Raw genomic sequence first — 12,570 nt, 5'->3', positions numbered from 1 at the left:
CAATTGAGAGACACTCAAAAAGGACAAAATCAAACTCCGAAAATGAAAATCATCACTCCACATGCCACATTCTTCAACCTAGTGTTCAAACTTAACCAAGGGATGTTCCTCCTATAAAAGAAAAATTAATGTCAAAAGAAACCAAGAGTTTACATAAGAATAAACAAAAAATGAGAATGAAAATAATTAACATATACCATAATAAAAAATCAGCCCCTAGACTGGTACACAAATACCTGCATAATAGAAGAAAGAACCAAAACACATAAGATTGCATAAAAAGCCAACATTATTAACAAAACAACACCAAAACACATAAAGATTGCATAAAAATCAAAATTATTAACAAGACAACACCAAAAAACCAAGACACACATAAATTAACTTAATTCATGAAGTTATGCCGGAACAGGCATAACTTTATGCCGGAACCGGCATAACTTCAGTTTCAAAAAGCAACAACTATGCCGGACCCGGCATATGTTGCCTCAGACAAACACATTCTTCACAAAACCCAGATTATTAAACAAAAACAACAACAACAACATAAAACAGCTGTTCACAGGAAAAACTTCAAAGATTCAACAAAGAGAAAACTAAAACGCATATCAAAATCAACTAAAAAATATTACGACATTCATAATACGACATTCAAAAAATCAGAATATATACATGGAGAACGAAACTAAAGTTCAAAAAATCATACAGACACTGTAACAAAAACACTATAATTTTAAATAAAAAAGGATCAATTAAATAATAAAAACGACGAAGACAAAGATATCAATTCAACAAACAACAATTTAACATAAAGCAAATATTGAAACGAGCAAAATATCCAAATTCGTACCTAAATTTTAGAATAGATAAGACAGACACAAAACAGATGAGGAATGAAGAAGCAAAAAAAGAAAAGAAAAGGGCAAATGACGAAATAGAAAGGGTTTTAATGGGATAAGGGTAATTTCGTCAAAAAATATTCATAAAAAAGGCGGCAGGGGCAAAAATTAAAGAAGGCATAAATGAAGGGCAAAATATAAAGACCGGCCCAAAAGAAGGGCGGTCCGCGCAAAAAAAAGATAACTTAAGGAGAAAAAGTCAGGGTGTGGGACGGCCCGCTGGGCCGAGAATGTTGTGTTTGAAACTCCACCAACTTTGACCTTAAATGGGGGGGATTTGGTAATGGTATGTATCATTTTGAGTTTCCATTATTATTATTATTGTATCTTAGAGAAAGGCAAAAACCTAGGAATTCAAGATGACAAGTCCATCAGCAGCCGGTAACGGACTGTTCAAGTTCCTCAGCCCCAAACTCCGTCCTCAATCCACCGACATCCAAGCCGCCGCCATGTGGGGTGTCGCCGCCACTACCGGCGCCCTTTGGGTCATCCAGGTAACGGACCCTTCAGATCTGCACTTATATCTTTCTTTTGCCCCCCTTGTGGGATTATATTGGGTATTGCTATTCTTCTTGTTGTTTTGTCTTATGTGCCTCTCTACCTCCCGAGGTTGGGGTAAGGTCTGCATACACCCTACCCTCCCCAGGCTATGTAGTTGTTGTTTTGTCTTATAATTCATTTCAATCGGGTAACTTTTGGTAGTCTCACATGGAAAGTTGTTGATTATACAATGAATCCTTTTGTGTTTATTTTTGTTTGATCTCGTATATGAGTATCATTATCAGATGCTTAGTCAGGATTAATGATTTTTTGTTGAACTGGGATTTGGAGATGTTAAATGCTTGAAAAATCATAAATTGTTACTCCCTCCGTCTCAATTTATGGGATACAATTTGGATTTCAAGAGTCAATTTGACTAATTTTTCAAGCTAAATTGGATTAGATCAATCCTGGATTCGCAGCTCGTTAAGTGGTAAAAACCCAACACATGATGTGTGGGGTAGATGCATCATGCATGTCACAGGCTCGAACTCTGCCACAGACAAAAATCTAATATTTAAGCGGGGAAGGGTAGAGGGGTGGACCCATTATCCACTGAGTTTCAAACCGCACGGCACATCCCTCCAGGATCTCTCTCTTTTTTTTAAATTAGTTTATATGGGCATTTTGTATTATATAAAGTTGTGACATAACCAGTTACACCACCTAGTTAGTTTTCTTCTAATAAAATTTGTTTTAACTTTACCAAAAGAAAGTGCTATATGCGTTTGCTGTATAGTCTATGCTTAAAAAGTTATTACATTATCTGCCCAATCATTTGGCGGTGAAGCTTATAATTTTCTAGTTTTCCTTGCGTTAACTTTTTCTTTAGCAAGTTTTCACAGAAGGTTATCAAATTCATTGACGGAGAAAATATGAATGGTAATCTATATTATGTGTCAAACTGAGTGATTATGTCAATTACTCAATTACTTACAAAACCAATTTCCACAAAACTACTGAAGATTATCAAATTCATTGACAGAGAAAATATGGATAGTATTCTTTATTATGTGTCAAACTGAGTTGCTATGTCAATTACTAAATTAGTTATAAAACCAATTTCCACAAAACTACTCAGCTAGCTCTATAGGTGTTATTAAAATCTATGTTACTCGGACTCTTCAAAAATATCAACGGGTGTGTGTCGCATCCTCCAAAAGTAGTGTATTTTTGGAGGATCTGACACGGGTGCGACAACATTTGTGGAGAGTCCGAACAACTTAGATTAAAATCCATCGCTCATCACTGAGCACGGTGAAGCGATGCGTTATCGCTCTATGGACGAAGCTATATCTTCAGAGAAATGCACTTTGAACAATGACGCAGAAAGTGATTTTAACAAGAAGTGGTTGAATATTTGAATGCCAACTTTGAGGAGCGGGTGTCAATTGGATGCTAAAATTAGTCAATTAGATTATTATAGTCCCTTATCAATTTTTCATATTATTATAGTATTGAATTCATAATTGTCTTGTATTTTTTAATTTCTCGTAACTTGTGCGCTTTACTCCAAAGAAGCTTGCACATCACTTCTCACTTAATGCCCCATGGATGTTGTCTCTTCTTTGCTCCCACTCTTTTAAAGCTTGAAATAAAGCCTTCAACGCTGTGGAAGCAGCAACCGGTCTGTTGGAAAGTTCCTGCAAGGTTGTTGGATCCTAAAAAAAATGCTTTTCTGGGGACGCGCTGTTCAAGTCGAGTTTCCTTATTGTCCCTTCCAAGACATCCTTTCTAACTTCCCTATTTCCAAAGGAAGAAAGCTCTCGAACGCTTTTTGCTTTTAGAAACACTGCACTCGACAAGACCGCTATCTCTCTCCCAGTATTAGTTCCCCTCCTTCTTCTTCCATGCTCATATTCCTACAGGCCCCAAGTTAAAAGACCAAAAAAAGTGAAGTGCTTCAGACATTGTTGATCTTGATAACATCTAGGTCAAAGAGTTACAATAACCTGTCAGTTAATGAGAAAAATACAGAAGTTTCTGGTGCAATTGTTGTGGCTACTGGCTTCGTATTCCATGGAAGTTAGGCGTGAAAGATAGGATATTGATGAGGGGGTGCTGATGGAAATAGTTTTTTGAGCTATTGTTTTTTAATTGTCATGATTTTGATTCTTAATACTGGTATAATCTTCATCTCTCTTGGTAATTACCTTTGTTTCCACAGCTTTATAAATATCGAAAAAATTGGTGCTCTCAATTGATCTGTTGCTTGAATTCCTTAACCAACCCATAGTGGCCTTTTATGAGTTGCCTACCTATTATTTAGTTTGAAAAAAGGTTCTTCAGGATGTATCCTTGATGATTTCTTTCTTATATTTGTGTTGCATAGTTAAAGTTGTTTGGGGTTTGACATATATGTTAGGTTTCATTACACTTCTGAGTTTTCTGAAAATATACCTGTTTCTTTCTCTTGTTTCGAAAGAACTTAAATAAACTTCCAGGTTTGATAAGACATTTCCTTGACGAACTGTAGCATCTTCCTGCAGTAATGAGTAACTTTCCATTTATGTCGTGTTAATAAATTCAAAGATATGTGTCGAACAAATAGGAGAGGTAGGTTTAATTGTAGATGCTAGATGAGCTGAGCTGGAGAAAAGTTCCTTGAAGTATGCTTAGCTGGATGGGATATTTATGTAATTAGCTGTTTGATTTGATATCCCGGGACTTTATTTATGTATAAGCAGTCTCAAAAGGTAAAAAGAAGGTGCTGATTAGGTTTTTACCTTGTTACCGGCTTTTTACTCCCTTTGAGATTGTTCAATGCATTTCTAGTTAATGTAGTTGTCACCACCTCAGCTTGTATATAAACTTGATTTACTGATGTCATATAATTTTATTTGCTTATCTGACTTCATACATTCTTCACGTATCTTTGCAGCCATGGGATTTTTTAAGGAAGACATTTTTTGAGAAGCAGGAAGAAGAGAAGTGAACAAAAATGTCAAAGAAGCTGGTAGCTAACTGATATCATTTTGATGATAAACAATCCTTGAGCAGGGTTTAGTCAATAATAATAAATTTTGATTTCTTGGTCATCGTTACTTCAATCATGAGCCTTTGATGGTTAGCTGCTTCAATCAATTTTCCGTTTTGAATTTATTTTCCTTGGTCTAGCTTTGTGCTTCATTAGTGTTCATATCGTTAACTTGATGCTTCCTATGGTGTACTCACTAGAAAGAATCATGATATGTGTATGAGAGTTTGAATGGGTTTTCAAAATAATCAGACTTTTAATTTCAATTTGGTGCTCATGTTCAATTTTCCCACATCATTTTTTGGAAGCTTTTGTGTCTAGGATAAATTATGTGCTTTACAGTTTCTCCAGGAGAGCAGTTATATAAGATGCTATACTTATCATCCGACTTATAGCCAGTGGCTCTATCTTTTTTATTCTTAGGAAGAGTAACAAAAGGGGGGAGAATCTGGAAGAGAGAACTCTATTTGTTTTCACCATTTTTATGACATAAGATAGGAAAAGTATACTTGTATCAGGGCTTTGAGTTCAGTGCTAAGAACACGAAGCCAACACTGACACGGAGCTTGGTTTTTGAGAGGAAATAGGATAAGTGGGTGGGTACTTTCCAAGTTTTGATGAGCCTGTCAGCTAACTGGGGTTGGATCAGTTAACTCACATGCGTATATCGATTATTTGCAAAGGAAAAAAGAATGATAATGTGCAAGTAATCAACTAGCAAAAGCAAGTAAATCCACTGCTGAAATAGACTTTTTTATTATTATTGGATCGCTTAACTAATTCTTTACTAATGTACAAAGCATCCCAAAAGAGGCAAAGATACTAAAAGTCACTCGCGCGCTTCTTAGTAGAAAGTATGCTTTGCACATGTAGAAAAAACATCTCATTAAATTTGCAACTTCAGCTTCTGTTGTCTATCTTTTTGAGCCGTTATCCGATTTTCCAATTATAGAACTTGAGACTTCAAAGAGCCATTTGGTCCCTGGTGTAGTCCCTACTATTCAACTTTTCTAAACTTCGTTGCGAACCTTTTAATGACAAAAGAATATTACTACAAAAATTTCACTTAATTAAGCATTCTGTCAAGAAATTATATTATACAGTAAACTCTTTAAATTTTATTTTTTTTTTACTATCTGGCAGTCACAATTTAATCTGTGATCATAAGCGACCCACACACTTTTCAAATATTTTAATCTATAGAAATTTAAATATGTCAAAAAAAAAAAAAAAATGGAAAAGAGAGTAATGAAAGAAACTAAACGCATCCTTATAAAAAAAAAAAAAAAAAACTTGTCAAACACATTGGACAAGTCCAGGAGTTGAACCCAAAAAAAGAAGTGCAGTGAGTTCCAAGTTTGAGACTTGGCTATATGTAATCTCTCACCGATTACACATCATTGGATCATACATGCAGTGTCTTTCTCTGCCGTCCGATCGCCGTACACGTGACAGAACAACCTGGATTATCTCTTCCCCGCCTACATCTAAGCTCTAGGGTTTCATCATTCGACCAGCTGATAATTCCTGAAAAAAGGAAGAAAGAAGAAGTTAATTGTTAGTCATTATTGAGATCTGATTGTTTATAAGAAATGGAGAAGGAGCTAATCGAGCTGTTCGATGCGGTAAAGCGAGCGGCTGATGCTGCCGCTGTTGACGGCGGCGCGGAGGAGAGTAGATGCCTTGACGCGTTGAAGCGCCTCAAGAAATTCCCTGTCAATTATCAAGTCCTCGTCTCTACACAGGTACACAAATATTTCCTCCTTTATTTCACTCATCTTGCAATTATCTACTTTTCGCTATAACTAGATTTTAAAGTGCATCACCTTTGACCAACAGAATTCAACTTCTGTTATTGCCATAGGGTAAGAGTGTTCTAACAGTTCTATTTATTGCACTAATTTTCCATAAGAAAAAAACTGAAATCGGGCAAAAGTTATTGCTTTTTCTCTATTCTGAGTGTAGTTGCCGTTTAAAAGCTTGCATTTTGGATTCTTTCAGTTCTTCGAATTGTTTTTATTTCGTAAAATTAATTCAGGAACTATAGGGGAATCTATATGTATATTTCCTTGGAATACAACTTTGTACATGGCAACATTTGCTTACTTCTCTTTTTCAATTATGTCAAAACTAATATATGCAGGGAATTTTCAATTGCTTTTTTATTTTCTTGTTCTGATTTCTGATCATCATGCTTCATCAAAAAAGAAAAATAGTAAAAGCAAACGTTGTTTTTTTGATATGATAACATGATTGGCTCTAAGGTGAAATCCTTATGCACAAGAAAAAAAGGCTTTAAGGATAAAGGTTTGCTACTTAATGAATCCTTTGAGATTGTCTGCATTGGTCATTAGGAATTAAGGCTTCTAGAAATATGATGCCACGACCATTATGTTGTTTTAGTACGCTAGATATGCTAGCTGTGTTTTCCACTTTTCCTTAAAAGAAAATGGGTGCAGAAAGATAGCAGATAGTTGTGACATTTTCAGACCAAGAGAATATCCACTAGGTCTATCAGAAACAGCCTCTCTACCCCACAAAGGTAGGGGTAAGTTCTGCGTACATCCTACCCTCCCCACACCCCACGTGTGGGATTACACTGGGTATGTTGTTGTTGTTGAGAATATCCATTAGGCTGTCTTGTCTGTTTTGTTTCTTATGTGCTTGCTCAATGGTAGCTCTTCCAGTATTGTATTACAAGCCAGCAATTTGTATACTACTAGTTAAAGTTCATAAAGTGGGATCACTTTAACTTACGAAGTGATGACCCCTTGCTTTATATTGCTTCTTTGCTTTAAGTGACAGAGTAATCGTTTTAATTCCTGATTTGGAATGATCACTTCTATGCTTCTATGTGATGGGCCAATTGATTTTAATTCAAAGGGATAGTAATCCCAATATTTCAATCCCACAACCTTGGAATTGTGGTATCAAATTTTCAAATAGAAACCCAGAAACTCACCTAATTAGCGTTAGGGAAGCTAAAAAGCATATCAAATGTGGAACAGATCCTTCTTTTTGAATAATGAATAAAAAGCAATTGTTTTGTAACTTAAAGCGACAGAATGATGTAAAGTTAGGGGCTATTGCTTAGCATGAGAAGTAATGGGATTTCGAAGAAGCACACGCTTCAAACAGATAGATGAAAACCAAAGGAGAAGCAGTCTATTCAGAAGTTGAATGTAAAAGATGAAAAGGAAAAAAAAAAAAAAAAACTTAGTTACCATTTTTTTTTTTTAAAGATGAATAGGAAAAAGGAAAAGACAAAAAGGAGAAAATATAGGACATTTTGGTATATAATTCCCAGTACTCCTCTGTAAGTATGTTTCAGTTTCATCTTTGTTATCTTCTTCTTTCCTGGTTTCCGATGACTCTTATTCAACCTTCTGATCTCCATTCTCATTGATTTGCTTCTTTCTTTTTATTTCTTCTTCATAATGATATTTTTTCTGTTTTTGTTGTGCAAGTCCTCTTTCTTTCATTTTTCTTTTGGAGCAAAAATAATCATGGGTCAGTATTGTAAGATCATGTTATGGTTATTGTTGTTGTTGTTACTACTAGTAATACTATTATTCTCAAAAAAGTACTAGTACTACTATTATCTCTTTCTTTTTTCTCTCTTTTTGAAAAAAAAGGGTTAGTATCGTGAGTTAGCATGGTTTCATTCTCTCAGGGGCTTTGCTCGAGATTGATTCAGGAATTTCATTTACTGGTGTTATTACCTGTTATTGTTTTGTTGTTACTGTTGTTTTCCACTAGGAGCAGCTCGTCTGTTAGTGGATCCTTTTTCTGTAATTGACATGGTGGATTATGTTTCAGGTGGGCAAACGCCTCCGAATATTGACAAAACATCCGAGGGAGAAGATCCAGGCGTTGGCTTCTGATGTAGTGAAGAACTGGAAGACTATAATTGTGAGAGAGACAATGAAAAATAAGAACGGCAATGAAGTAAATGGGGAATCTGTAAAAGCTGAATGTGCTGGCGATGATGGTGATGAAGGGAATAAATTTCAGCGTGTGAACTCAGTGAAGGTTGAAAAGGTGTCAAGGGTTGAGAATGTGAAGGTTGAGAGGTCAAGTAAGTCTCTGACTCCAAAATCTGAGAGAGCAGAGACTTCAGAAAGTTCCTTCACCGGCATACAGTCTGAGAATGTTACTGTTTTGAAGACTGAGAGTACAACTTCCAAAAGTGTAAAGATTGAGAAGAAACCCAAGGATGAGAAATTGAGCTCTAATGTGGCAAGTGCTGCCCCACCAAAGCTGTCTGCTCTCGTTTATTGTAAGGATTCTGTGAGAGACAAAGTTCGGGAGCTCCTTGCTGAGGCTCTTTGCAAAGTCTCAAGTGAAGTTGATGATGATTTGAGGAATGCTGTGAATGCCTGTGATCCTTATAGAGTTGCAGTTCAGGTTGAGACTGCAATGTTTGAGAAGTGGGGTAGATCTAGTGGTGCCCAGAAGTTTAAGTATAGGTCAATAATGTTTAACATCAAGGATCCAAACAATCCAGATTTCAGGAGGAAAGTCCTTATAGGACAGTATCCACCTCGTAGTATTATTGAATTGAGCCCAGAAGATATGGCAAGTGATGAAAGGCAAAAGGAGAATAAGAAGATTAAAGAAAAAGCATTATTTAATAGCGAGCTTGGAGGTCCTCCGAAGGCCAGTACTGATAAGTTTAAGTGTGGTAGGTGCGGGAAAAATCAGACCACTTACTACCAGATGCAAACTCGGAGTGCTGATGAACCGATGACCACATATGTCACGTGTGTAAACTGCGATAATCGCTGGAAATTCTGTTAAGCTTGATCTAGTTAGCATTTGTAACTCAGTGGTATCACATGATGAACTTCATAGGTCCTTTCGCAACTATGATGTAGTTTGTAGGTTATTTTTTAATTGTCTTATTTGAGGCGGTCTCTGATATGCATGGTACGATCGCCCAAGCTATTTTATTGTACGGGATATTGTGACATCTGAACTGTCTTTTTCTTTTCTGAGTCAAAATTGTAGCACAAGTTTATTACCAGCCCTTTTTTGTCTATCTATGCTTGATCAGAGAGGTGTGACTCCTATAATTTTTGCTATGGGGATGGACTCACTAAGGTTGAAGATCTAGCTTCTGTTTGAATCTTTTGGCAATATGACAGCGTCTGGTTGTTCACTGTGGAAAGCTAAGGGGGAAATGTCTGTATGGGTTTCCATTGTACACAATTTTCAAGTCCTAATGCTCCTGTTCAAAGTCCTAGGGGAGTTGACTTCTCAATAGTATTCATAGCTGTTTTACATTTGGTTCTTCTTCCTTTACCAGAAAAAGAAATCCTAATTAACAAGTAGTTGCTGTTCTATGGACATGTCATCTTTCATAGGTTTTTTATGAGCTGCATGTGAGGTGAGATCATGGTTATAGCAGCTGCTTTTCTCCATGGAGTACGACATGCGTTAATGTATTGGAGGTCGAGATAGAATTCTCTTATTCATGTACAATTCCGCTAGATTTGCATGCTTTGCTGATTTCAGGGCGAGGTACAATTTCTCTTATTCAAGTGCAACTACGAATTATTAGCTTTAATTTTAACTTGACAAGGACACTACTTGAGAACGATTGAATAGTGAAGCTCACTTACACGAACAGTGTCACATAGTTGTGGAATCATCAATGGTCAATTCAATGACAATGAGAAGCCACGGCAACAAGAAATTTTCACTTGACAGCACAAAAACCAGTGTCCGTGACACCACTTCAGGCAGTTGGTAACGCCAATGATTTTCACGTATTTTGAGTTGTTACACGACGCAGTTTTATACTTCAATCATTCCCACACCTTCCTACCTATATAAGCCCTTTATTTCACGCTGTTTACCTACATATACACAGATTGAAAGAGATGAGATATATGGATGGAGCATTACTTGACCAAAAAGATTGTGGCTTTGGCTTTGGTTGCCATTGTGTTGAGCAGTGTCAGTATAGAGTTGTCGCGGGCTCAAGGAATATGTGAGATGACAGGGGAAGGTTTAATGGCATGCAAATCATCAGTGACTCCGCCATATCAGACGGCACCTATTGGCTAAAGCAGTAGAGCCCTCCATACAGTTGACATCCCCATTATTGGCTAAAGCAGTAGAGCCCTCCATACTGTTGAAAGTGTCGGTCATTTATTGAGCGGGTCTATACTTGTTCTTTCCAGTTATCACCATGTTTTGTATATTTTGAGCTTTCTTTGTTTATCTTGGTGCAAGGCTTATGATCATCATTTTTTTAAAATGGTTGTCTTTGCTTCAGTTGCTTCTTGTGTTTTTATTGTTCTTCCTTTCTTCTTTTTCTACCTTTTCTTGGCGTGGCTTCAATATTATGATGTTAATTATAATTTCAAAATTCTGGTGGGCAATCTCTAGTCTCTGTTTCTTTCATCTGGCTAACCACAAACAAAAAGCCGAATATCTAAACTACTCATGCTTTTCACACATGCAGTTGAATGGTTTTGTCCATTTCTTGTGCTTCCCTCTGCCGATGTATCTCTACAGGTTGAAAACTATTATTCCAAACTGTAATGCGAATTTATTATATGTACAATCCTAGCGATATGGAAAGAAGGGTCAGATGATACTATCCCTGGTTTTTCGTGGAGTGTATTATGCATTCGAACAAATATTTTCAGAATTCCAATTTTTTTACTGATATTTGGAATTCCCATTGATAGTGAACAAAGAGATGCTTCAAGTGGCCATTATAGTACCAGAGGAACAAGAGGCACCTGACACTGCGAAACCATGGACGAAATTGTTTAAAGGAACAACCCTAGCTGCCAGAGGTATGAGCCTCAGGTATATTCCTCCCATAATTGAGAATGGTGTGAAGATTGTTGAACTGCAACAAGATGAATTGACCAAGGAAAGTGCCAAATGGAAGCAAGCACTCATTCTATATGTTATACGAGCTCACCCAACCATTGCTGCCCTCGAGAGATTCATTGCTCGACAATGGAATTTTGCTTCTAAACCTAAGGTATATTTCCATAATGACAGATATTTCCTAGTGAAATTTGCAACTATGGAGTATAGAAATGAGGTGTTGTATTCAGGACCCCAAATGATTAGTAATAGACCATTGATAATCAAACCTTGGACTGAAGAATTTGATTTTGCAAATGAGGTGCGTAAAACGATTCCCTTATGGGTGAAATTCCCTCATTTACCTCTTAGTTGCTGGGGGAGGAATCCCTAAGTCGCATTGCTAGTGGAGTTGGCACCCCATTGTTTGTTGATGAATGTACCACTTCGCTAGAGAGGATATCATTTGCTAGAGTTCTTGTCGAGGTTGATGTAACTCGTACCCTTCCAACTACAGTGAAAGTGAAGGATCCACACGGGAAGGAGTTCAAACAAGCAGTATGGTATGACTGGCAGCCTGTTTATTGTGGCACTTGCTTACAAATAGGACATGACTGTTCTAAGCTGAAACAAAAACAGGTAGAGGCTCGGTTTGAGCAACAGCATGGGAATGCACCTGAGCAGAAAGAGGCGAAGCAACCAGAGAAGCAACCACATCACCAAACCCATGCTCAACCTAAGAATAAGGCCACAAAGTTCCGGAAGGAATGGCAATCCAAAGGGGATCAAGAGAATGGGCAACCAACTGCTAACACACAAAGTACCCAGGTTCAGGGCAAAGAACTTGCTCAAACTAATCAAGGAGAGGTGGGATGGCAAAATGTGACAAAGAAAACTGCGGCTAAGTCTGCACCTAGTAGCCCTGCTAAAGGTGGGCTGATAGCAAAGAATGGATTCACTCCACTAATGGAGCAGGCAGATGCAATAAAAGTAAGTAATGTTCAGGTTGACAAAGGGCAGTGTAACAGGCCAGAAGATGCTACAGGGCATCAACCTCCTAATAATTAGTAATGAAGCTGCTCACTTGGAATGTGAGAGGGCTCAATAGATAGGATAAACATAGAGAACTCAAGAAGTTCATTTATGAACATGAAGTAGATAGTATAGCAATAGTAGAGCATAAAGTTAATAAATAGTATGCTGAGAGGATTATAAAATTTATGGTCCCTGGTTGAAGTTGGACATCAAATTACAGTAATCCTGATAGATGCAGAATCTGGTTGTTATGGAATCCTAACATTGTTAGCTTTGATGAACATGTCA

General features: G+C 37.1%; 1 protein-coding gene across 1 annotated transcript; it reads left to right on the top strand.

Moving 5' to 3' along the window:
* The first annotated feature begins 5,704 nt into the window (after positions 1 to 5,704).
* LOC132611225 (transcription elongation factor TFIIS-like) lies at positions 5,705 to 9,475 on the top strand. Its single transcript, XM_060325645.1, has 2 exons — positions 5,705 to 6,161; positions 8,236 to 9,475. Exons 1-2 carry the CDS (start codon positions 6,009 to 6,011, stop codon positions 9,214 to 9,216), a joined length of 1,134 nt encoding a protein of 377 aa, XP_060181628.1. The 5' UTR covers positions 5,705 to 6,008; the 3' UTR covers positions 9,217 to 9,475.
* The last annotated feature ends 3,095 nt before the right edge of the window (positions 9,476 to 12,570 follow it).

Source organism: Lycium barbarum, chromosome 9, assembly GCF_019175385.1.
Source record: "Lycium barbarum isolate Lr01 chromosome 9, ASM1917538v2, whole genome shotgun sequence".
NCBI lineage: Eukaryota > Viridiplantae > Streptophyta > Magnoliopsida > Solanales > Solanaceae > Lycium > Lycium barbarum.
This window is presented reverse-complemented; position numbering and strand designations above follow the sequence as displayed.